Source organism: Polypterus senegalus, chromosome 7 (genome assembly GCF_016835505.1).
Source record: "Polypterus senegalus isolate Bchr_013 chromosome 7, ASM1683550v1, whole genome shotgun sequence".
Classification (NCBI taxonomy): domain Eukaryota; kingdom Metazoa; phylum Chordata; class Cladistia; order Polypteriformes; family Polypteridae; genus Polypterus; species Polypterus senegalus.
In genome coordinates, this window is record NC_053160.1 from 40428756 (window position 1) to 40454483 (window position 25728).

General features: G+C 38.9%; 1 protein-coding gene across 1 annotated transcript in view; it reads left to right on the plus strand.

Annotated features, from left to right (window-relative positions):
• The window catches only part of snx18a (sorting nexin 18a), an 86492-nt gene extending 63030 nt beyond the window's left edge, over nt 1–23462 (plus strand). Inside the window, exon 2 of the mRNA XM_039758511.1 lies at nt 21455–23462. Coding sequence (XP_039614445.1) covers nt 21455–21708 — 254 coding nt within the window. The 3' untranslated portion in view covers nt 21709–23462. The remainder of the gene's footprint in view (nt 1–21454) is intronic.
• Nucleotides 23463–25728: the final 2266 nt, after the last annotated feature.

Genomic DNA, 25728 nt, shown 5'->3' on the forward strand with positions numbered 1-25728 from the left:
AGTCAGTGCAAATCTCACACTATAAGCAAAAATGCAACAACATAGAATATAATAGGCTAAAATCAACCCCAGTCACAATCACCCCACCTTGTAGGTTTCCACATTTTATGATTTCTGTTAGATAAACCTATATAGAAAATCACAGGCAATGTAACCATAGCTTTTTTCACGCAACTTGAAGTAAATAATACACAAGCTGCACCAGTTTCTGGTTGGAGAAAAAAAAAAGAGAGTATAGAGTGGAGCGAGCAAGACTCTGGAGAAAAGCACTAAGCTGGACAGCAGCACTCTTACGGCAGAAAAGAAACACAACAATAAATACTCTTGTTTCCTTTCCTTGATGTTAACGTGCATCTGAGATTGCACCTAGGCTATTACCAGTAGGACCAATGCAACATGGAACTTAATTGTATGTGAGGAGACATTTAGGAAAAAGTAGCCATATGATTTTGAGTGCTCATCTCCCGTTCCGGGACAAAAGGAAGAAAGTATGCAGCTTGAAGTTTCAATGAAGCAATGGGCAATTGCCAGTTGGTGGTGCATCAGTGGAAAATGTGAAACTCTGACTACAACAGCTGCTGTGAGCAGACAAGTGAACAGGAAATGTATCCTTACCTCAGGAAAACAGCATTAAGAATCTGTGATATTACTTCTAGTTCATCTTTATTGTAATAAACATGCCTGAGAAACGCGGAACGAACATTTTCTTGAATCAAAACCTTTGCCACTTCAGAGTTGCCGTATTAGGTAAGCTTTATGGCTTTTGTTTTCATGTTTGGACCAGTGCCCCTTGAGCTTCATTTTAAAATGCAAGTACAGGCTAGGTATGTTTTAGAATTTACATTTACTTATTTGGCTGACACTTTTATCCAAAGTGATTTACAACATTTGAGATACACAAGGTCACAAAGTGTCAGTGGTGGGATTTGAACCCACAACCTCAGGGTTTAAAGTTCAGAGAATTAACCACCGCACCACTGCCTACCTACAAAAATGCTTCATTTTAGAACCCACATTCAAGTGGCAAATTAATATATACCATGACTGTAAAGAAATGACTTCAGTTTGAAAAATGCTGAACTTAACCTTTAAAATTCTAGTTTTTAATTTTATGTTCAGGACAGTTTGAAATACTGTCTGCAGTTGAACAAATATTATGAAGACTTAATAATGGGTTAATATTTAATGTGCCATTCTTTTCTGAATATTCATGACATGAAGGAAGTTTTAAAAACAACAGGACAAAACAAAATAGGCTAGGTACAGAGGACAGATCAAGAGAATCTGTTTACTCTCATTCAGATGATGATGATGATGAAGAAGACATTACATTTATGTAGCTCTTGTCTCACTACTCAAAGTGTTTTTACATTGAGAATATGGAGCCACTTCAACCACCACCGATGTATAGCACCCACCTGGCTGACAGAGGCCATTCTTGTGCCATATGCTCACCACACATTACCTAGGTAGTGAAGAGATGAGAGAAGTAGTTAGCCAATTAGGAAAGGGGATGAATAATGGGCCAGACTGACCAGGCCATGATGCACAGTTTAGCTTGGACATCTGGATGCCCAGGAATCTTATTGACCACAAGGAGACAGGACCTCAGTTTAATGTGTCATCTGAAGGATGGTGCCATTTTAAAGCATAGTGCACTGGGATCCATGCCCAGACCACAGGGTAAGCACCCTCTGCTGGCCTCACCAACACCTCTTCCAGCAGCAACCCAAGCTTTTCATAGATGGTTTCCCATCCAAGTCCTGGCTGGGCCAAAACATGTTTAGCTTCAAGTGGATTACTTGTTCTAAAGCACAGGTGGTATGGCTTACTGTTGGAGACTGATGTCCTCAAGCAAACCTTAAATGTACTTGTTTACTTCTTGTATTTTTAACTGTTTGATCAGTTTTCAAAAGTATGTTTTTTCAAGTTTGCCATAGTATAGTTCATGAGAAGACCATTTTTTTAGGATGCCATTTGCTGGTTTTAGCAGTAAAGTTCTTGGATACGTGCCTTTAAGAATAAGTATGTTATTTTTTCCTTCTGTCTGTAGTAGTAGGGTGTTATACCGTGTTAGCCATTATGGATGCAATGAGAAGTCAATCAAAATGATAACTTTTATTGGCTAACTAAAAAGATTACAATATGCAAGCTTGCGAGGCAGCTCAGCTGAACTAATTTGTTCCTACTATGATAAAGTGGTCAATCTATCAAATGTTAATATTGTCTGTAAGGGAAGGATGGGCAGGGGGCAAGCACTCCTAGGCTGTACATTCAGTAGATTATGTGGGTTAGTTGCCTCTCAGTGGTTTAGTTGGAGTAGAGAAGCAGTGGGTGCAGTTTTGCTCCAGCACCTCTGAATGCCACAAAGATTTTAAACCAAGGCAGGAATCAAGCCAAATGTTTTTCCCATAATTACAGTTCTAGAAATCTGAAACTGTTTGGATGTGTGGCACGAGTAACCCCATGTCATTTCTGTCACCAGACAGTATTCTTTTGTCTTGACTCATGTTCCTTTCTGGTTTCCTTCCTCCTTGCATGTCGTCTTTGACTTTACCTTTATTTGGCTTATCTGGTTTTTACTTAGAAATGCCACTCTTTGCCAAACTGGCAGTGTCCTCTTACTGGCATTTTCATACTTCTCATGTGACATACAATTGCATTTCATAACACCACCATTTAAACATGTGGTTTGAAATAATGAAGAACCCATTTAACCTGATGCGTTTTGTTCAGATTCAGTACACAAAAAATGTAGTCAAGATAACAAAAGTCATAAGTTTATGTAATGTTTAGAGAGCTCATAAAGGTTCTGTTACTTCTTTTTTTCCTGTAGATTTGCCAGATTATTAAAGTGGTGGCTTTATGTAATGAAGAAAAAGCATCAACCCATTATCAAACTTTTTTTTTTTTTTAATCTTGTTCAGGTTCCAGTATATCCCTACAGCTCTGGACACAATGTAGGACATGGTCCTACACGGAGACCCGATTATATAGCACCTTTCAGCCAAAGATGCATATTTTTGAGATGTATGATGAAATCCACAGAAACATTGCGTGTCCATTACTGAAACTTTGCTGGTTATAGATAGTATTTCATTTGTCCCAAGTTAGAATTTTAGCTATTTATAGAAGCTTTGGAAATATAACAAACAACAATTCCCCTCAAATAACCACAGAGAATTACAAAAGAAGAGACTGGGCTACAAATAAGAGGACATTTGCAGCTAGGCACTATTGCTGTTGCTATAAAGGAGACCATCTGTTGAATAATTTGTTGAGTAAAAGTCCTCAGTGTTAGTGTGTCAGATGAGCATCAGTTTTGTTTTCTTTCTCTCCCTCCTTCACTTCTACCTCCAGCAGTTCCATAGTGTGTCCCATAACTAAGCCTGCCTTCTTAATTAGCTTGTTGGTTTAGTGGGCATCTCTTGAGGCGATGTCACTGACCCGCCACAGCTCAGCATACAGAATGAGATTAACCATCGCAGAGTTGTAAAACGTGTAAGTGTTGTCACTACCCACATTAAAGGAAAGAAGTCACCAAAGAAAACTAGTCTGCTCTGCCTTTTCTTATATAGTTCCTTTGTGTTAAAAGATCAGTTCAACCGGCCATTGATGTGGACATTCACTTTGTGATTAATGAATGAACATAGAGGATCTTCGGTTCAGTGAACATTATAATTACAATCAAATGATAAAAATAAATTGGGCACATTTTATATTTTAAGTTAGGTGTTTACATTTATTTTTCAAATTGTCACTTTTTTATGTTGACTGTGTCACCCAGTAACTGCTTCACATTTACATCCTAGTTGTTCTTCCTCACATTTGTCATATCTGCTTGGTTTTCTTTTTTTTTTTTTTGGTCAATGTGTCTAGCAATTATCACTAAACTTTGCTCTTTGACTTCTTCCGTTAGTATTGCACAAGATGGTCATCATTCTTCACATGACACATCATTCTTTTTCTAAATTACACAAGGGTGTTTTGATTTTCACACTCTCAGTTCTGCTACAAGGGTGATAAACGATATCTAGTGCTAAGACTTGTTGCTGATGTCCATTAATCATCCAAAGTGAGCAGAATAAACCAGAGTAATATGTTGCATCCTACAGTTTAATTGTGTGAGTGAGCAAACTGAGAAGAAGCCCACCATTGATTGGCTTATTGCTTTCATAAGTGTGTCTGTTTCTAACCCCACCTTTCATTGTAATCCCTATAACTGCTGCACTGGTGCTGATGTTTGTGTTGGCCTAAGGTTTTCAAAAACCAGCAAAGCAGTGTGGGGAACACAGCCTGTGGTCATTTTTGTTTCTTTTTTTATTTTTTAAATTTGTTCTTATATAGCACCTTTTGTAGGGAGCACTATTATGAATGGATAGATAAAGCAAGTGGATTTTTTTTGGAGAATGAATAATGCTTTAAAGAATGTTACGTGGCAGTGGATTCGTTTTTTTTTTTTTAACATATTACTTGCTTGTGTCAACGTGGCAATAAACATTTGATTTTTGCCTGATATGTGAACCAGCTGATGACACTGGCAAAAATTACGCTTTTGTATATATTGCCAAAACGCAGCGAAAATTAAATTATATAAAATCTTTCCCAGGAATCTAGTTAATATATATTAACATTGTAATAAGACATAAGACAAGCTTGGCACACTTTTTTTATATATTTTTTTTCTCCTATCACATCATTCTGAAAATTTTGTTGAGTTCTTTGCTTTTTTCTCAAGAGCCTTCTGAATGACACAGTACTTGTCTGGGAATACTTAAACAAAGCATCCATCAAAAGCTGAACTGTTGCCAAAAAGTAAGGAAGTGAGGAAGCAAAAATTCAAGTGTATTTGGCAAATCTTGAGCCGGGTTTTTCCAAGACTCTGTGCCCTCAAGTGTTCACAGCCGGCGCACGGCAGTGTAGAAGACGCATACGTGGGCAATAAGGCAGTGCACAGTTTGGGTTTAAAGTTTATCAGTGAAAAGGGGAAAAGTTTCTTCTGTCCTTGGAAAAGCATGCTTATGACTACATGGTTTATATTCACATTCTTGTGCTTAGTAGTCTATCAGCATTAGAAATGTGGGTATTACAGCAATGGGCAATGTAAAGGGAGTAGTAGCTGAAAAGAATAATTAAAGATCTGGAGAATGAGTCATAAGTCCTTGGAAATGCAAACAAAGACATTTGTGCTCCTGTGGTCGCTGCAGACCAGGATTTGGAAAGAATTAAGACTTTAATTAATGTGTTGTCTCTTTTTGTAATACATTTAAAACAAAAATACAAAACGGATTTTGCACCTTAGGGGTATATTCATGATGCACATTCTTCATTTACCTGTCACAGGACACCGCTCAGCACACACAGGCTGTGATAGCTCTGACAGTTACCATTCTGTCCTTTTTGTTAACTAAGAAAAAGTTCATATCTAGAGGTAAAGATTAAATTTATCTCTGCCACCGTTAAAAGGAAAGTAAAGCTTTAATATTTTTTGCAAAATGAATCATTGAAAGCTTTCAGTTAAGTTTGTCTGACAAACCATCCACACAAGCCTCCAATATATCAATTTTTTGGAAGATTGGTTTAGATGTCTTATTTTATTGGAAATGTTAATGGATTATCAAGTATAATTTGTCATTGTAAATTGTCTAAAATCTTTAAACCAAACAGATTTAAATGCTAGTAAAGTTTTAAAAGAAGCAAATGTAAAATAAGTTGCTTTTTTGCTACATGTACAGTATAATCTCTATTTGTATTGTTCTTCAGGAATTTGGGCTTTCTTCAACAAACTAAATATATGAAGTTTAGCTTGATTGGCAGCAGTAAATTAAAAACAGGAGGATGGATGGAGGAATTAAAAATCATTCTCTTCTTGGATTTATCTGACCATATGCAATATATACATTCAAGATATATAACTTAATGCGTGTATATTGTGTGTGTGTGCGTCTGTAAGTATATGTGTGTACCTTATAGAATATTACAAAACAAGAACAATTTTGACACAGGCATTTCAGGTCCACAAAGCTCACCAGTTCTTATCTCTCAGAGTCTTCAAAGTAACAGTTGAGATTTGAAGGTCTCTACAGTCCTATCGCCCACAATACCATTTGGACATGTATGTCACGTGTCTGTGGTTCTCTGAATGAAGAGAATCATTCTACATTTGTGTGAAATGTATCCATAGCAAGTTTCCAGCCATGTCCCTATGGTCTTGTCGAAGAATACATTTTGATGTAATAGCCGAGATCCACTATACTAATAGTCTTCATAATTTTAAACACTTCAATTAGGTTACCTACTAATCTGAAAAGATTCGGTTCCTTCAGTCTATCATCGTAGCTTGTACCTCTTGGTCCCAGATTCAGCCTAACTGCTCTCCTCTGGACTTTATCTAATTCTGTTTTGTCTTTTTTCTTTTTTCTAATATGGAAACTAAAACTGCACACAGGACTTCAGATGAGGCCTTACAAGTATGTTGCATAACTTAAGTAAAGCCTCCCTTGATTTCTCCTGGACACATCTTGATATATAACTTAACATGAACATTGCTTTTCTTGATTGCTTCTGTACACTTTCTAGATGGCCACCAATGACTACCCAACAAAACCTAAGTCTTTCTCATTAGGTTTACTTAGAGGATTCAGGTCCACCGTTGTATATTCAAATCTAACATTTTTAATTCTAGTATGTGTAATATTTTACATTTACTTTCATTACATTTCAGCTGCGCCAAATCTGCTCAAACCTGTAAGCTCTCTGTAAAGTGTCAGCTGATTTTGTATTATCTGCCCTTCCAACAAGTTTGTATCACCTGCAGACTTAACTAGCTTGTTGTTCATATTCTTATCCAAATTATATGAAAAGCAGCAGCCCCAGCACTGAACCCTGAGGGGCACCACTCTTAGCTCCACCCAATTCAGAAAAAAATCCTTTCATTATAACCTTCTCCTTCCTGTGTTTTGCAACAATATATATAACCTGTCTACAATCTACACACAGTACTTACAGTGTATGAAATAAAAAAAGGTTTGAGATAAAATAGTTTTGAAGATGATTTGTTCTGTTATTTATTTGTTAGTCATTACTGAGTTCATTCTGTGCAGTACAGTAGAAGTAAGCAGCAGTGTCCTTAGGGGTTTGTTTTCTGTTCTCATTCTTCTTTATTTAAAAGCCCATATGCCATACCAAATGAAGTTATGACATCTTGCCATTGGGAGGTCATGTTGACTCTTAACTCTCTTAGAGGGACGCTAACTGCGCTGATGATGGCTTTTTTCCTATTTTTCAATGCAAGTGGCTGCTTTAATAAATGTCAATAAATACACCAAATATTTTTTCTTTTTCTTCTTCTATTTGTAACCTCTATTCTTATAAGGTTTATTTGGCCCTAAAGAAAATAGTTTAATAAGTCACTCACTCGCATTTTGGTCAGTTGGAAACTAATTGCATTCATTGGACCCTGCTGTGAGCTTTAAAATGTTAATATCACAAACCATTGACTTTACTGCAACAAAATGGTTTTTCTTTTAAAACTGAAGCTGTTGGTTCACTTTCTACTGAACATCTGGATAAGATACCTGAGAAAAATAAACAAGATCTCACACTTAATGTCCAAAAATGTTTGTTTTTTTTTATATAGGTAAACAAGTCATTTGCATACACTCTAACAATCTAGATAAGTATAATCCACCTTAATTAAGGATAAGTCTCTGTGTCAGGTTGTTTGCTGTGTCTGTTATTCCAACAGATGGCACATCACAAACATATTTAGTAATAAAATGCCTTGCATTTGTCATTCAAACAGATGGTGCATCATAAACATTTGTAGTAATGTATTTTATTACTTTAGATGTTTGTGATGCGCCATCTGTTGGAATGACAAATGTAACACATTTTATTACTACATGCATTACAAAGTACATTCCAGTAGATGACATATCATAAACACTTGTAGTAGTGCATTTTATTAACACAAATGTTCGTGGTGCACCCTCTGATGGAATCACAGAAGAAATTATTTTTATTACTATATGCATTACAGAATAAATTCCAACTTAAATGTTAACACTGTGATCTACGTTGCTTACAGAGATTTCAAGTTGTCTTCGACGGGTAGCACAGCTAGTGTTGATATAAAGCAGAAAATACTTACCATGGGTAATCTTTCCTTGAAAGGCAGTACCTATCCATCCATTTTTAAATGCACTTAAACCAGTTGAAGGTGATTAGATTGTTGTTTTTTTGAGCCTATACTGGCAGCACTGAGTGGAAGGCACACTCTCATATAGACAAACATTTATTTATGCATTTTTTGTTTTTTTTAAGTTGTGTTTTTTGCCTAACCAACATGTTTGGGAGGTGGTAGGAAAACTGGTGTGCCTGCAGAAAATCCTGCACAAAGGCTGGAGATTGCTGATCAATAAGGCATTGTGTACTACATGCCACAGCAGTCAGTACTTTCCTATCAATGTGTATTAGGAACTATAAAATGCAAAAGTCTGGTATGTACTAAGCTTTCTTGGAGCCAAAGAATAAATCTGATTTCCTTCCAGTCACTAAAGGTTTCCAAAGCCCTGAAATCAAGAAAGAACAGTACATGAGAAGTGCAATCCCAAATATAAAACAACGGAAGCTACGGAAGGAAGGAAGAAATAACTTCTTCTAGCTATATTCTTTTTGCTTATCGTTATCTTGTCAGATACCCTTGGGAACAACATTTTTTTAATTCTGTTCTCTGGTAGAAGGACAATCAGACTACAGTAGGTAATCAGTCATGAGTGAAATGTTAAAGTTTCTGTAAAGTTGTGACCTCCGTCTGCTGTACTCTCTGGAGATCTCGTTGTTTCAGCTCAATGTCTACATTATAAATTGTTCTTTACATACGCTAAGCATTACCGGAAAGAAAGGTTTCCTCTCCTGTGTTTTGAAGCATTCAGGATTGTTTTTCATGCCAAACTGCAGTAGCAGAAGAAACTTAACAACATTTCTGTTTTACTGAACAAAGTAACTGTGCTTTATTTTGTCAGCTGCAAAGTAAAAGAAATGTGTTAAGAACGTTTGTAGTGATATCAGAATGGCCATGGCAAGGCTGTCTCATGTGCCAAGAGGTCGGGTTCAATCATCTGTTGCTTTAGAACCATTTTTATTTAGTTCTTTCTTTTCCACTATTTATAGTGACATTTCTTATTCTCTTCCATTTTTGCTTCAAGAGCATTTTATAAACTGAAGGAGCAGAAAGCAATGGTTAAGTGTATAGAGTGGTACAATGGTAAGTTTTGTTCAAGCTTAAAGAGTTGAGTTTGAGTGTAGCTGAACAAAGCCTAACAATCAGCATGCAGTGATTAGTTCCTTCTTTTGGACTGAGTTGAGCTCATCTATTTCTTAAAGTCATTGCTTCTTTGCCTGTGTCAGTTTTTCCTCCCATATCCAAAAGATGTTGTGTTAATCAATTCTGTGATTCTGAATGTGCAAGAATCCTTGTGATGGAGTAGCAAGCTCACCCCTGGCTGTTTTCTGCTTTGCATTTTGTGCTGCTGGGATAAATTCCATCTCCTGCAATGGTACTGCATATTAAAAGAGTTCAAAAAGTGGATGGATGGATCAATCATGTTTTTTTTTGGTGACGTGCGGGTAGTGGGGCATTTTCTGTAAGCCAATTAATTTAAGTAGATGTATAATTATTTTAGAAGAACATGTAGTTTTACAAGTAATATTAAGAAAGGACTTACACAGTAACATATTGTAGTGCCAATATGGATTCTCATTTCTTTTTGTTGCTCTTTTAGTTAGCACACTCTCCTTAAAAGGACTGTGGTTGCCACACAAGTTGGGATTCTTTGGTGACTTTGGTCTGCTGTTGTTATAGGCTCCTCGGCGACTGGCTCTGAAGCTGCTCATAGGCATGATGGAATGCTAGCACGTAGTAATGGTGACTCCTCCCCAGGGTGATGGAGCTGGTCAGCACTGTTCCACAACCCTCCCTTCGATATTGTAGTCCCCAGCAACCACTTCCAACTCCTTAAAATGATGTACAAGCCCTTAGAAACGACTGGCATGGTCTTCGTTTCCACAGCGGTCGTGCAGCCAGTGACAAAGATACGTCAGTGGGGTTCTTGAGCGATTTGTTTTCAGGCGACTCAGCAGGGGTGTAGAGTGCTGCACTGTCATTTGGTGCTGCAGAGACGATGTAATTCTGTACAGTGTTTTATATGTGGGTAGGCAAACCTCCTTGCGTTGTGCTGCAGACAGATTACTTGGCTGTCTTTTTTTTTTGAACTAACACTGCAAACGGCATTCCATGTCCAGAAATCAGCTTTGAGACTCCCCCCTCAGTGATAGATCTGCAATGCTTCTACAATCTGCTTTACTCATTCTCTGTGAAGTTTTATCCCCCGGCCCTGCTTCACACTGCTTACTTGGGGTCAGTGGTAACTCAATCTGATGCACCTTTTTAGACTGTTATGAGTCTGAAGCTCTTCTGGTGACCATTTACCCAGGCCAGTGTATTGTAGCAAATGGAGAAGTGGTGGTGGAGCTGCAGGGGTAGTAGTCTTTAAGCTGTCTTCTTTCCTATACTGTACTGTTGCTGCTGCAAACACTCCAAATCCTTGATCTCAGTCTCAAAACCCTCCAATACAGTAACTCTTCAGAAGAGACTAGCAAATCCATTTTTGTTCTCTTGGTGCTTTTCTAAGTCCTCATTCCACTTCTGATTGACACCAATATAGTGCCTGCATTGAGTGCGAATGGATTCTTTGAAGATTTTCTCACTGTCCTACTTGCTGTTGCCATACAAAATGGAGTTCATTTGCAGGCTTGCCATTTGTAGAAGCTTCCCTGCAGCAGCTCATAATGGTGGGATCTCGTCACTAGGCTGATGCCACTTGTCAGGGCCATCACAATATTATTTTTTCAGTTAGTCACATCCTAAAAATGCTAAAAAAAAAAAACAAAAGTGGAAAATGTTTACAAAAGCACAGTTTTTGTACAGTTTCTTTCAAAGATCAGAGTGCATGATGTACCTAACTAGTAAAGTCAGCTTTAGAGCTGGTTTATTTTATCTGAAGAAAAAACATTGTTAGGAGAAAGTGCTAGTCAGTTGTGTGTTCTTTAAAATTAAGGTTTTACAGTAAGACTTTTTGTAATTCATCAGAGTCATGCTTAATAGAAACTCTGTTTGCATTTAAACATTTATTTTTGAGTGAAGTTGTAAAATATTTCCTCTTTCAAAATGGCAGTTCCTCAGGAAGGAAGCAAGACTTACAAAAGATGCTTGATGGGTAACACTTGTTTGCAGTTCAGCAGCACTTTCTTTGATATTTTGTGTTCTTAGAATTTCACATATTTTACCATCGAATATCTTTTCTGGTAAGTGAATTATTAAATTTCTCACACTGACTTGAAGTCTTGGTGATATGTACCCATTAATGTAACATATGTAAATCCACTTTTGTATTACAGAACTAAGATCCTGGATGGCTGACAGTTTTATCGATCTTAATCAAAATAAAACAGAAGTGCTGATAGCTGGTCCTCCTACCAAAGCTCAAATTGGTTTTAAACTGTTTGGCTCTTTAGCGGACTTTTGCAAACCCCATATATGCAATCTAACAGGTGCAATTTTGGTCCAGCTTTGTCATTTAGCCAAGGTTAAACCTTTTTTATCTTCTATGGATCTTGAGAAAGTTACTCATGCTATTCTCTTTTTCTCAGCTCACAAATCCTGGATATGTAGGGTACAGTTGGTCCAGAATATTGCTGCCCATTGTTTAGTCAGGGCAAGAAAATTTGATTCTCTGTCTCCAATTTTGACCTCTTTACACAGGCTGCCTGTTAGTTTCAGAATTGATTTTAAAATGATGTTGCTGGTTTTTGATTCAATACATGGGTATACTTCTACCTATTTTTCTGAATTGTGTGTTATATACCAGCCATCCAGAGAGCTTAGATGTACTGGTCCGTTGCCTCGTGTTGTCCCTCATATTAAGTGTAAAACTGAGGGGGACAGGGCTTTTGCAGCTGCTGCACTCGTCAGTGGAACTCTTTACCCAATTACATTAGGTAGTCATCCTCAACTGTACTGTTTAAAACAAGACTGAAGACGTGTTTCTATTCTCTAGCTTTCTTTCACCTTCATTGATATTGATGGTTCCTTTCTCTTAGTCGTTTGTTTTGCTTCAATTTACTGCTGTTTATATTATGTTTTATTGTATTTTTTCAATGTATTTAATTTATGTTAATGTATATTTTATTGTAAAACACTTTGGCTATGGCTTTACTGATGTTATTTTAAATGTGGTCTATAAATAAATTGACAATAATGAACAGTGAGTACTAAATTTGCCCACTATATTCCGTGCAGATCATTTTGACTCTCTTCATCGGAGACATGTTGTTTAATGGTTTTTAAGGTGATGTGGTCAGGGGCTTGTAGCTTGTTGAACATGTTAGGCAAACATATAGGATGATAATGTGACAGCAAGCATCTTACAGTCAAGGTTGGTGACTAAACATCTTTAGTTTAAAGAGACGCTGATCAGTGTTTGTCGCTGTGCATGTGAGTTTCCCTGTGAATAACAGCAGTCTTGTTCGTTTTGTTAGTAGGATTTGATTTGCATTGAATTGAAACAGATAAAGGCTTACCTGACGGTATTCACTGCGTTTTCCAGTAGTTTATAGTGTGCATAGTTTGTGCACTTCCTCTCTTGACAGCTTTCTGCTCGGTCACTGCCTTGATTACGTAGTCCCTGCTCCTGTCATTTGCCACGATGGAACAAATAAAGCTAAGCTCAACTTAGGGCATATCAAGAAGGTGCCCATCTCTCAGGGACCCTATTTTGGGGGTCTCCACTACCAGTGGATTTCTATTCATTTTGACCATAATTCATCCCCTTGGACATTGCTGCACAGAAACCCTTAGTCTTGATATCAAACATGTCCGTCCATCTGTCCATTCACTTTTCCACTAGGCGTCTGTGGGCTGACTGATGGATAGACTCGCCAAGAATGGCATGGGGGAAGCAAGAGTTAAAAAAAAGTTCTGTGGCTCATCACCTCCATCAGTTTATCTTATTGAACTCCTGTGGTTTCTTTGCTCCTAATTCCTCCCTCCATCCATCCATCCATTGTCCAACCCACTATCTCCTAACACAGGATCATGGGGGTCTGCTGGAGCCAATCCCAGCCAGCACAGGGTGCAAGGCAGGGACAAATCTCTGGGCAGGGCGCCAGCCCACCGCAGGACACACATCAAGCTAATCCACTTTTTTTCTCTCCACCCAAATGTACTACAGTAGATGATGTTTGCAAGTTACTGAATGTGTTCTTCCATGAAGGAAGGCAGTAAACTGTTTAATCCATTTAAGCCAGGGGTCCTCAATCACAGTCCTGGAGGGCTGCAGTGGCTGCAGGTTTTTGTTCTAACCCGGTTGCTTAATTAGAAAGCAATTCTTGCCAATAATTTAATTTCATGGCGTGTTAGTGCTTTAACTCTGCCATGTCAGCTCATTCTCATATCCTAGATTTTCTTCCCCTTTCTAAGGATATCATCCAAATGATTTGAAGGCTAAAATGGAGGAGTAATTCTCAGTCCTTCACTTTTTTCTCTTCACTTTCCTTCCAAGTGTTTAATTAAACCCAGTAGTGCATGATAAATACACACAGATGTGTAAATGGAAACAAGCTAAATGAAGAAATGCTGGTTTATTTTGTCATTTGCTTGTTATTGCTAATTAGGAGCCATTAAAAACCAAGAATACAGCAGTTTAAGACTAAAATAAACAATAAGTGTTCAAAATCTTAACAAGCGAGACAACTAAAGTGAAGCAGAAGTGTTACTTGAGCAATAAATGCTTCTTATTAAGCAATTGGGTTGGAGCAAAAACCTGCAGCCACTGCAGCCCTCCAGGACCGTGATTGAGGACCCCTGATTTAGACACTCTCTGATCCCAATGAGCTGGAGACTATCTGGCACCATTGAGTGCCTGGCAGAAGCCAGCTTTGAAAGAAGTGCCTGTTCCGTACGGAGCACAGTTGTACCCTGTTGGTTTAGAGTCACTGGTTAACCTGAGCTCTGTGCCTGGGGATGTAGGAGGAAGCCACAGCTCCCATTGAACGCCTACATGAACTTAAGCACCACACACAGTGACCTCCTGCCTGAATTGTTAGCAGCACTTCTTCAACCCTGTGCGTAACACTGCTTTTTGTAACTGTTGTAATTTTCACTTAACTTCTTTTTTCTTGAAGCTAAAAAAATCATTAACAGCTTGTCAGTTTACCTGTTATGATAGTCATACCTCACGCTCATTCTCTACTCACATAAAATCTCATGACATTCTTTATTATAGGCTCATTGGGTGCTGTTCACAAGGAAACTTGTCATCTAAAAACTTCACGCCATCTGTTAAGAATACAATCACAATGAATGAATGAATGTGAAGCACCAGTTAGAGCACCCATCTGTTTTAAGACAGAACAAAGGGATGATACTGTTTAGCCCTGCAGGTACACTTTTGGCAGCCATTATTAGCATACCTCCTGCTAGGTATTCTGGTCAGCCAACTTCTTTTCCTCCTCCTCTTCCTCTTCGTTTCTGTTTACACAGATACCTTTTATAGCCACACAGGCATTGACTCAGGCCATGTCTTTTTACAGGATATAAACATCATTTGTTTTAAAGGCTCAGGTTCATGTGTTTAAACTTGGGGTCTGTGGCTTCATTCCTTCAATGTTCCCTTAAATCAGTTTTCCACAAATGCAAGCTTGTGAATGCGCAGCCAACACCATCTAAAGACATCACCCAGTCTGTAAGATTGTGAGCAGACTCCTCTGCCTATTGTGATCTTCCTGCACAGGCCCATCTGTAACTTCGCCTCCTGAATAAATAATTTGCTTACTGTTGTATGCCGATGTCTGAATTTACAGAGTCTTACTCAAATGTTGGGCAGTGTTTTATTTCTTTAATGACCTTAGACATTGCATTTAGCCTCTCAATGTTTGTATTGTGATATTCCCAATTTCACATTTATAGTACCTAGAAAAAGTATTCACCCTTGTGGAAGTTTTCACATTTTATTCTAAAACAAAAACAGTGCTTGAAGTGGGCTGGTACTTACCAGTATCCCATACTGGCACTTTGCCATTGTGGGCTGGTACTTACCAGTATCCCATGCTGGCACTTCCCCATTCTGCCATTAGGAGTACTGGCAGTTAATGTAGAGTATGTGTACTGGCACTTCTCAAAATGTATGCCCCACTACCACCCATATGTCCTATATGTTGAAGCCAAAAATGTCACAGAGTAGCACCAGTTTTTTGTTTTTTTTTTAACCCACCTTCACCCTCTGTTTACAACATTATATAAGAGGTAATTTGGCTTTCTTGAAACTAATCAGTATTATTAAAAGCTTCTTTAAAGTCAAAGGGAAAGCAGATCTCTACACAGTTGTCTAAATTAATTACAAATATAAAGCACAAAATAATCGATCTCTTAAGTAGTCAGGTCAGTTTTTAGTCGATGCACCTTAGGCAGCCTTCAGTCTGTTTGTGCACGTCTCCATCAGCTTTGCACATGTGGACACTGCAAGTTTTCTCTATTTTATTGTGTATGACTTACCAATGTCTGTCAGGGAGTGTAGGGATTGTGAATGGACAGCCATTTTCAAGTCCAGCTGTAAATTCTCAATTAGAATGAGATCTGGGCTTTGACTCAGAAAACCCCAGGACATTAATATTGTCTTTACACTCTTCCTTTCTGTTAGATTTGTCTGTATCTTGTTGCATTCATTCTCCCGACACAAGCCTTCCAGTTCCTGCTGCAGAGAAGTATCCTCACAGCACGATGCTGCCACCACCATGCTTCATGGTAGGAATGGTGTGTTTTTGATGATGTGCGGTGTTTGGCTTATGCCAAACTTCGTGTTTAGTCTGACTGCCAAAATGCTTGATTTTGGTCTCCTCAGACCATTGAACCTCTTCTTCCAGCTGACTTCAGAGTCCCCCATTCGGCCTTCTGGAAAATTCTGGCTTAGATTTTGTGCAACCCCATCAAAGTGGCTTCCTTGCTGCCATTGTCCATTAAACCTGTAACTGGTGAAGCACCCGAGCAACGGTTGTTTTCTGCAGAGTCTATACAGTCCCCTCTGCTGTAGCGTGTAACTCCATCAGAGTTCTCATAGGTCTCTTGGTGGCCTCCCTCGCTAGTCATCTTCTTTCTCAATCACACCATTATTGTAGACATCCAGCTCTTTCCGTTTCTTAATACTTGATTTTAACTGGACATCCAGGGATATTCAGTGACTTGAATACTTCCCTGTCTCCATACCTTGACTTGTTCTTTTCAGTTACCTTTCACTAAGTTGGTTAGAATTTTCTTTTTTTCTTCATTGTGTTTCTTTTTCTCAACCTTTTTGACCTTGGGACACAGTTCGATCTGCTTTTGGTTATTGAGGACCATTTCAAATACAGCAATGCAGTACACAATGGAAGTGGAGTGTGGGATCCCCCTTGGTATAACAAGCATGGTGACAAATAGAATGTAACCTGCGAGGCAGGGGGCTCCTTGGTGTAATGAGCACGGCAAGTCACAAACCAATAGTGAGTCAACTGGATTAGCCCACCATACAGACTCCCCACAATTTGGACATTCCAGCTAAGGCGCATTTATACTGTAATCTACTTAAACCTCATACTGGTGGTGTCTGTTGAACTGCGACAGTTTAGGTGTGTCATACTTATGCAGTCACTTATTTTGTGTTTTAAAGTTAATTTTGAACGTTTTGCAGAGATGTTTTCACTTTGATGTTACTCTTTTTCTGTTCACCAAAAATTCAAATTAAATGCGCTAGGTATGTATTTTTGAATACAATCTTAATTTTCACTGTAAATATTCTTCACCTATGATCTGTCCTTGTGAACTGACTTGTTGTTGAATAAAATCTTTTACATTTTAATAGCTGCTGCCACCATCATGCCTTCTCAGATCCATGCTACCTGCAAGCTATCTTATCCACTGTTGGCTTGTGACAAATAAGGTGACATTATCTGATGGTATGAATAGTTTAAAAAGGAAAGTAATATAATGTGGTGAATGTAGTTAACAGCATGGTTCACTCTCGGCTAAATACTGAATTTAGAGTTTACCTTTTTAGATCTTAATTATATTTTGTGTTTCTGTTCATAGTAACCTTACTTTTTCTCTGTTTTTCTTTATAAATAACAAAGATAAAAAAACACAATTTTTCTCTTTGTAACATGTATGCTTATATACAGTATTTCTATAATGCACCGGTAATTTATACATAGATTAATGCAAAATTGTAAGAAATGAAATCAAAAAGAACTGCCATACCATCTGTGCAGGACACCTCTTTATAGTGGATGGCTACACTTTTTTCTAAATTTGTTCCTGGTTCTCTGCTTACCTCACAACTTGATCTTCACTTTATTCTACCCCATGTGCGTGGTTTATCTTTTCACTCCCCACTTAACCACAGCATGGCTCGTCACCTCCAACAGTTTACCTTATTGGACTCCTGTGGTTTTTTTGCTCCTAATTCCTCCATCCATTGTCCAACCCGCTATATCCTAACACAGGGTCACGGGGGTCTGCTGGAGCCAATCCCAGCCAACACAGGGCGCAAGGCAGGAACAAATCTCTGGGCAGCCCACCGCAGGGCACACACACAGGCACACACCAAGCTAATCCACTTTTCTTCTGTCTCCCCAGTACTACAGTAGATGATGTTTGCAAGTTACCTAATGTGTTCTTCCATGAAGGAAGACAGTAAACTGTTTAATCCATTTAGGGCAGGGGTCCTCAATCACAGTCCTGGAGGGCTGCAGTGGCTGCAGGTTTTTGTTCTAACCCGGTTGCTTAATTAGAAAGCAATTGCCAATAATTTAATTTCATGGCGTGTTAGTGCTTTAACTCTGCCATGTCAGCTCATGCTCATATCCTAGATTTTCTTCCCCTTTCTAAGAATATCATCCAAATGATTTGAAGGCTAAAATGGAGGAGTATTTCTCAGTCCTTCACTTTTTTCTCTTCACTTTCCTTCCAAGTATTTAATTAAACCCAGTAGTGCATGATAAATACACACAGATTTGTAAATAGAAACAAGCTAAATGAAGAAATGCTGGTCTATTTTGTCATTTGCATGTTATTGCTAATTAGGAGCCATTAAAAACCAAGAATACAGCAGTTTAAGACTAAAATAAACAATAAGGGTTCAAAATCTTAACAAGCGAGACAACTAAAGCAGAAGTGTTACTTGAACAATAAATGCTTCTTATTAAGCAATTGGGTTGGAGCAAAAACCTGCAGCCACTGTGGCCCTCCAGGACCGTGATTGAGGACCCCTGATTTAGACACTCTCTGATCCCAATGAGCTGGAGACTATCTGGCACCATTGAGTGCCTGGCAGAAGCCAGCTTTGAAAGAAGTGCCTGTTCGTACGGAGCACAGTTGTACCCTGTTGGTTTAGAGTCACTGGTTAACCTGAGCTCTGTGCCTGGGGATGTAGGAGGAAGCCACAGCTCCCATTGAACGCCTACATGAACTTAAGCACCACACACAGTGACCTCCTGCCTGAATTGTTAGCAGCACTTCTTCAACCCTGTGCATAACACTGCTTTTTGTAACTGTTGTAATTTTCACTTAACTTCTTTTTTTCTTGAGGCTAAAAAATCATTAACAGCTTGTCAGTTTACCTGTTATGATAGTCATACCTCACGCTCATTCTCTACTCAAACATAAAATCTCATGACATTTTTCATTATAGGCTCATTGGGTGCTGTTCACAAGGAAACTTGTCATCTAAAAACTTCACGCCATCTGTTAAGAATACAATCACAATGAATGAATGAATGTGAAGCACCAGTTAGAGCACCCATCTGTTTTAAGACAGAACAAAGGGATGATACTGTTTAGCCCTGCAGGTACACTTTTGGCAGCCACTATTAGCATACCTCCTGCTAGGTATTCTGGTCAGCCAACTTCTTTTCCTCCTCCTCTTCCTCTTCGTTTCTGTTTACACAGATACCTTTTATAGCCACACAGGCATTGACTCAGGCCATGTCTTTTTACAGGATATAAACATCATTTGTTTTAAAGGCTCAGGTTCATGTGTTTAAACTTGGGGTCTGTGGCTTCATTCCTTCAATGTTCCCTTAAATCAGTTTTCCACAAATGCAAGCTTGTGAATGCGCAGCCAACACCATCTAAAGACATCACCCAGTCTGTAAGATTGTGAGCAGACTCCTCTGCCTATTGTGATCTTCCTGCACAGGCCCATCTGTAACTTCGCCTCCTGAATAAATAATTTGCTTACTGTTGTATGCCGATGTCTGAATTTACAGAGTCTTACTCAAATGTTGGGCAGTGTTTTATTTCTTTAATGACCTTAGACATTGCATTTAGCCTCTCAATGTTTGTATTGTGATATTCCCAATTTCACATTTATAGTACCTAGAAAAAGTATTCACCCTTGTGGAAGTTTTCACATTTTATTCTAAAACAAAAACAGTGCTTGAAGTGGACTGGTACTTACCAGTATCCCATGCTGGCACTTCCCCATTCTGCCATTAGGAGTACTGGCAGTTAATGTAGAGTATGTGTACTGGCACTTCTCAAAATGTATGCCCCACTACCACCCATATGTCCTATATGTTGAAGCCAAAAATGTCACGGAGTAGCACCAGTTTTTTTGTTTTTTTTTTACCCACCTTCAGCCTCTGTTTACAACATTATACTGTATAAGAGGTAATTTGGCTTTCTTGAAACTAATCAGTATTATTAAAAGCTTCTTTAAAGTCAAAGGGAAAGCAGATCTCTACACAGTTGTCTAAATTAATTACAAATATAAAGCACAAAATAATCGATCTCTTAAGTAGTCAGGTCAGTTTTTAGTCGATGCACCTTAGGCAGCCTTCAGTCTGTTTGTGCACGTCTCCATCAGCTTTGCACATGTGGACACTGCAAGTTTTCTCTATTTTATTGTGTATGACTTACCAATGTCTGTCAGGGAGTGTAGGGATTGTGAATGGACAGCCATTTTCAAGTCCAGCTGTAAATTCTCAATTAGAATGAGATCTGGGCTTTGACTCAGAAAACCCCAGGACATTAATATTGTCTTTACACTCTTCCTTTCTGTTAGATTTGTCTATATCTTGTTGCTATTATTCTCCCGACACAAGCCTTCCAGTTCCTGCTGCAGAGAAGCATCCTCACAGCACGATGCTGCCACCACCATGCTTCATGGTAGGAATGGTGTGTTTTTGATGATGTGCGGTGTTTGGCTTATGCCAAACTTCGTGTTTAGTCTGACTGCCAAAATGCTTGATTTTGGTCTCCTCAGACCATTGAACCTCTTCTTCCAGCTGACTTCAGAGTCCCCCATTCGGCCTTCTGGAAAATTCTGGCTTAGATTTTGTGCAACCCCATCAAAGTGGCTTCCTTGCTGCCATTGTCCATTAAACCTGTAACTGGTGAAGCACCCGAGCAACGGTTGTTTTCTGCAGAGTCTATACAGTCCCCTCTGCTGTAGCGTGTAACTCCATCAGAGTTCTCATAGGTCTCTTGGTGGCCTCCCTCGCTAGTCGTCTTCTTTCTCAATCACACCATTATTGTAGACATCCAGCTCTTTCCATTTCTTAATGCTTGATTTTAACTGGACATCCAGGGATATTCAGTGACTTGGATACTTTCCTGTCTCCATACCTTGACTTGTTCTTTTCAGTCACCTTTCACTAAGTTGGTTAGAATTTTCTTTTTTTTCTCATTGTGTTTCTTTTTCTCAACCTTTTTGACCTTGGGACACAGTTTGATCTGCTTTTGGTTATTGAGGACCATTTCAAATACAGCAATGCAGTACACAATGGAAGTGGAGTGTGGGATCCCCCTTGGTATAACAAGCATGGTGACAAATAGAATGTAACCTGCGAGGCAGGGGGCTCCTTGGTGTAATGAGCACGGCAAGTCACAAACCAATAGTGAGTCAACTGGATTAGCCCACCATACAGACTCCCCACAATTTGGACATTCCAGCTAAGGCGCATTTATACTGTAATCTACTTAAACCTCATACTGGTGGTGTCTGTTGAACTGCGACAGTTTAGGTGTGTCATACTTATGCAGTCGCTTATTTTGTGTTTTAAAGTTAATTTTGATCATTTTGCAGAGATGTTTTCACTTTGATGTTACTCTTTTTTTTTCTGTTCACCAAAAATTCAAATTAAATGCACTGTGATTCATGTTGTATAAAAATAAGATGTGAAAACTTCTTTTGATAGGCACTGTATATAATGATTATTGAATTAGATGACCGTGTATGAGAGTTCACTACAGAGTTTACAGAGCTATTCTTAACTTTTCATTTTCTGAGTTAGGGCTGCTGCTTTTTTTATTTTTACCCTGTGCCACTTCCCTGGGTTAACTTTCATTTCCCTTTTTCTGCAGGAGCCCTAACCAAAGTGAAAGAAAGTAAGAAACATGTAGAAGAGGGGAAAATGGAGTTGCAGCATGCAGAGGGAATTAATGAACGATGCAATATCATCTCGTTTGCCACCTTAGCGGAGATCCAACACTTCCACCAGATTCGTGTTCGGGACTTCAAGACACAGATGCAACATTTTCTCCAGCAACAGATTGCTTTCTTCCAAAAGGTGACGCACAAGCTGGAAGATGCGCTCCAGAAGTATGACAATGTCTAGGCACTGAGGCTAGAGCTCACCTCCACCCAATTTTGTGGCCTTTCCCAAGAAGCAACAATCCAGAATCACTCCATTCTGCAGAAGACAGAAATAAGAAATGCACCATATAGAAGATTTTTGACCAGCTCTTTCCAGTGTAGGTAAAGGCTTGAGAACATTGGTTATGTTCCTTAAAGGTTCTTCATTTTTTTTTAAGTGGTTTTAGGGTCCAGTGTCTATATCCTTATCAGTTACTGAGAAAGGTGAGGGCAGGCTGCCTCCATTTGTAAGTCCTATGGATCATTGTTACAGCAGCAAATGAAGTAATAAACTGTAATGTATTTATTAGACAAATCTGAAAATGAAACACTGCAACAATTTGCACAGGCTGATCCAGGCTTAATTCTGTGACGATGGCTACTGTAGCCAAACAGTGTATGTTACCTTATTCCAAAAAGACTGGAGTGCATTTAGAAACCTTCTGTCTGTCGTTCTTCGGTTGCTGTAGAGCCTAAATGATTGGCCATCATATGGAGTGGAGTACACGGTGTTCTACTCTGAAGGCAAAGAAAGAGCAAATGACATCTTCCTATGCTGTAGCTTTATGTCTGGACGCTTTATCTTTGAGTCCAGTTGAATCTCAGTCTGAACTGTGAGCTGCTCGTGTCAGAAAGCAGATGGATCACCTGTAGGTAAGCCAGGAACCAGGGCACACCTTAGTGCTGCATTACAAAAGAATTCTATATATAATGGAGCAAGTTTATATTTGATATGTTTACACTTAACGGAAAATATAGCATATGCCTTATTCTGTTGTTAAAAAAAAAAAGAGAGTAAGAACATTGAATTATTTTAATGATTAGTCCTTAATAAGCATACAGGATGTTCAAGTTCCCTTTGACTGGTCCACCTCAGTTGCCTTGGAATAAGAGCTTTTTATAAAAGTAGGGATGAGCGGGAGAACACACAACTATCCCTGTTTACAGTTTGCATCCTAAAAGAGCAGCTATTCCTAGTGCCTTTACAATTCTGTCTCTTTGTAGTCCCTCCAAATTATCAGGCTAACTGTTCAAAAAGTGAGCAACACAAAAGCACCAGGCTGCACGAGAGACAAAAAGGGAGGTGGATGGGAGATGTAACGCCTTGCAAAGCATTCTTTAGGCAAGAAGACACACAGACTGTATTTCTGAGAATATTTACCTTTCATTCTACAAATCAAGTCAAAATACTTGTATACTTTCTCTAATCTCTCTCTTTTTCATTTTTTTTTCCTGGTTTTTGGATATATACAGTTAACAGTTGCATAGGAGGGACATGAGGAGGATGCTGTTGTCCTAGATTCCCAGTATACCAAAAGCTGAGGTCTTTCTCCTATCTAAGCACCAGGAAAACGCCTGGTCTAAAAATGCCCACTAAAGCACACACTTGATTTTTGGTAGTTTAGCTTTTTTTTTTTTTTAGTAAAAATTTCCTGGAAATGATAAAGCTTGGGATGTTTGAAATTCCCATAGTACAAAAATAACATTCTGTAACCCAAAACTGCAAGGGTGCAAAGATGAATTTTTACGATCACTGTGTTTCTGAAATACTGTATGCAGCCTTCAAAGCAGGAGAATCTGTATTTTATTCAGTTATAACAATAATTACTGTTTTGTAAAGCACTTCGTTATTAATTTGTGATGCTTCCCATCTGCTGCATCCTGCAGCCCAGGACTAGGAAAGACTTGTTACAGAGTATCAGGTCACAGCACAAAATAAATTCATTCTCAGCACAATGGTGTGGTTGTATTCTTTTACTTCATGTTGTTTAGTAGCTTAAATTGTCTACTGTTATTGTTAAAAAGTAACTTTATTAGGATATAATGGACTGGAGTTCAATTGTATTTTTGTTTTTACTTCAATTTATGTTGTCAGTTTCAACTACTTTTAGTTGTTTGGTGCAACCATAATTCTTGCAGGTTTGAACAATTATATTCAAAAATATAAAAGGGTGTATAGGGGTATAACATTTAAAAAAATCACATTCAAATACAAATAATGAGTAAAGAGATATTGTGTGTTTATCTATCTTTCTCATATTAGGTGCTTTCCCACCACAGGTACTTTTTTTAGGAACCAGGAGCTTTTTAGAAACTCTTTCGTAGCATTCCCACCGCAGGAACTCGGGTCATTTGTAGTTCCTGGTACTTTTTTTTTTTAGCTCCTACTCCAGGGTATGTGCTTTTTGTTCCACCAGGAACTATTGTAGTTGAGGCTCGGGAGATGAATTGTGCTGATTGGTTGACCACAAGCACTGGCGCCATCTTACAAATAGGGCTGCAACTAATGATTATTTTGGTAGTCGATTAGTCACGATTAATTCATGCCTGACTATTTTGATGCCTGCGACCTGTGGTTGCACATCCTGTTCTGGGCTCCAGTGCAGGTCTTACCTCATCTGCTCATGTCTGTCCACCTGTGAATGTCACCCTGATGTCTCTGCATTAACATAATTAAAATTAATAATAATCAAATTAAAATAACAACCAGTGAAACATATGCATTTAAAAATAATCAGATGTTTTTATATTAGTGTGACCATCGCAATAAAAAAGAAATACATTAAACAATGCAAACTAAAGTGCACATAGTCTTTAAACACAAAAAGTGCATTTAACAAAAAATGGCCACTGGTGTGTCTTAAAGTCGAAAAGTTTAAATAAAGCTTCAATTCAAATAAAATAAAACAATAACCCAGAACCCAAAAGGCCACAGTGGCTGCAGGTTTTCAGTCAACTTAAAGTTTTATGTGCTACTGATTTTTTGTTTTTTAATCCACTTCTGACAAAATTTAATTCCACTCCCATTCACAGTCCTGTTGTTGTCCTTTGTAAGGCGCGTGAATTGAACACACAGCCTCCATGGACTGTTAAAACTGGGGCATTTACAAGGAAAAGAAAAAAAAATTGAAATATTTGAATCAGTCATCACCATCGTCTGTTTTCTTTTACAAGCTGCTATGCATATGCATCACAATGTCTCAATTCAAAATTGAATTAAGAAAAACAACAAGAGGTGATTGACACAAGCATGTTCTCTTTTTGTTCTTTTCCAAAGTCGTGTGATTTTACAGTGAAACAGTGTTAATTAGAATACTGGCAATAAATTATAATAGTAAAATGACCACATACATCTTCCGAGTATGTTCATTCTGTGGACGCGGCCCGGACACAGACAGGCGAACATGTTGTTCAATACCACCACACATGTTTATTTACAATTAAATGTCACAAAGACTCAGTTCATTAGTGCACAAACCCCAACTCTCAGTCCTGGCCACTCAAATGCCTTTCTTCAGGCCGCCTCCTCTCTTGCCTCGTCCTCTTCCACCCGACTCTAGCCTCAAGTGAAGGGAGACGGCCCCTTTATATATGCTCCCGGATGAGCTCCAGGTGGTTCTGACACTCCCCCGTTGGCCACGCCCCAGCGTGGCGGAAGTACCGGCTGTTCTCCCGGCAGCTCTCCGGGTGTCCTCCTAAGTCTTCCCCCTAGCACTTCCGGGTGTGGCGGAAGTGCTGAGGTACCAGGTCCCCAAGGCATTGGGGCGCCTCCTGGTGGTGACCACGGGCCCCTACAGGGTGGGGCTTCCATGCCCTCAACCTGTGGCCCCCAAAGCAACCAGAAAGGCAGCCCCCACGTGATCCAAGGTGGGCCTTGACCCTCTTCCGGTCCCTCACGGCGTTCCAGCCGGGTCGTTGCCCCTGGCATCCCTGACAATTCATTTACTTTCAGGTAACAGTTTTTCTCAGAGGTTCATCTACTTTCTGATTGCCTCATCCCAATAGCATGAATAGAAATCTAACTGCCTGCATTCATTCGCAACTCTTAAAATTAGACCATAAACCCTCATGTCCTGGGGAATTCTGAGGGAATGCAAACTTCACATTCCATCCATTTTCTTAGTTCAAGTCAAGTCGAGTGGCTTTATTGTCATATCATCCACACACACATTGCAGGCACCAGTTGGTTTGTAGTTGGTCACTGCTGCTACTTTTTTTGCTT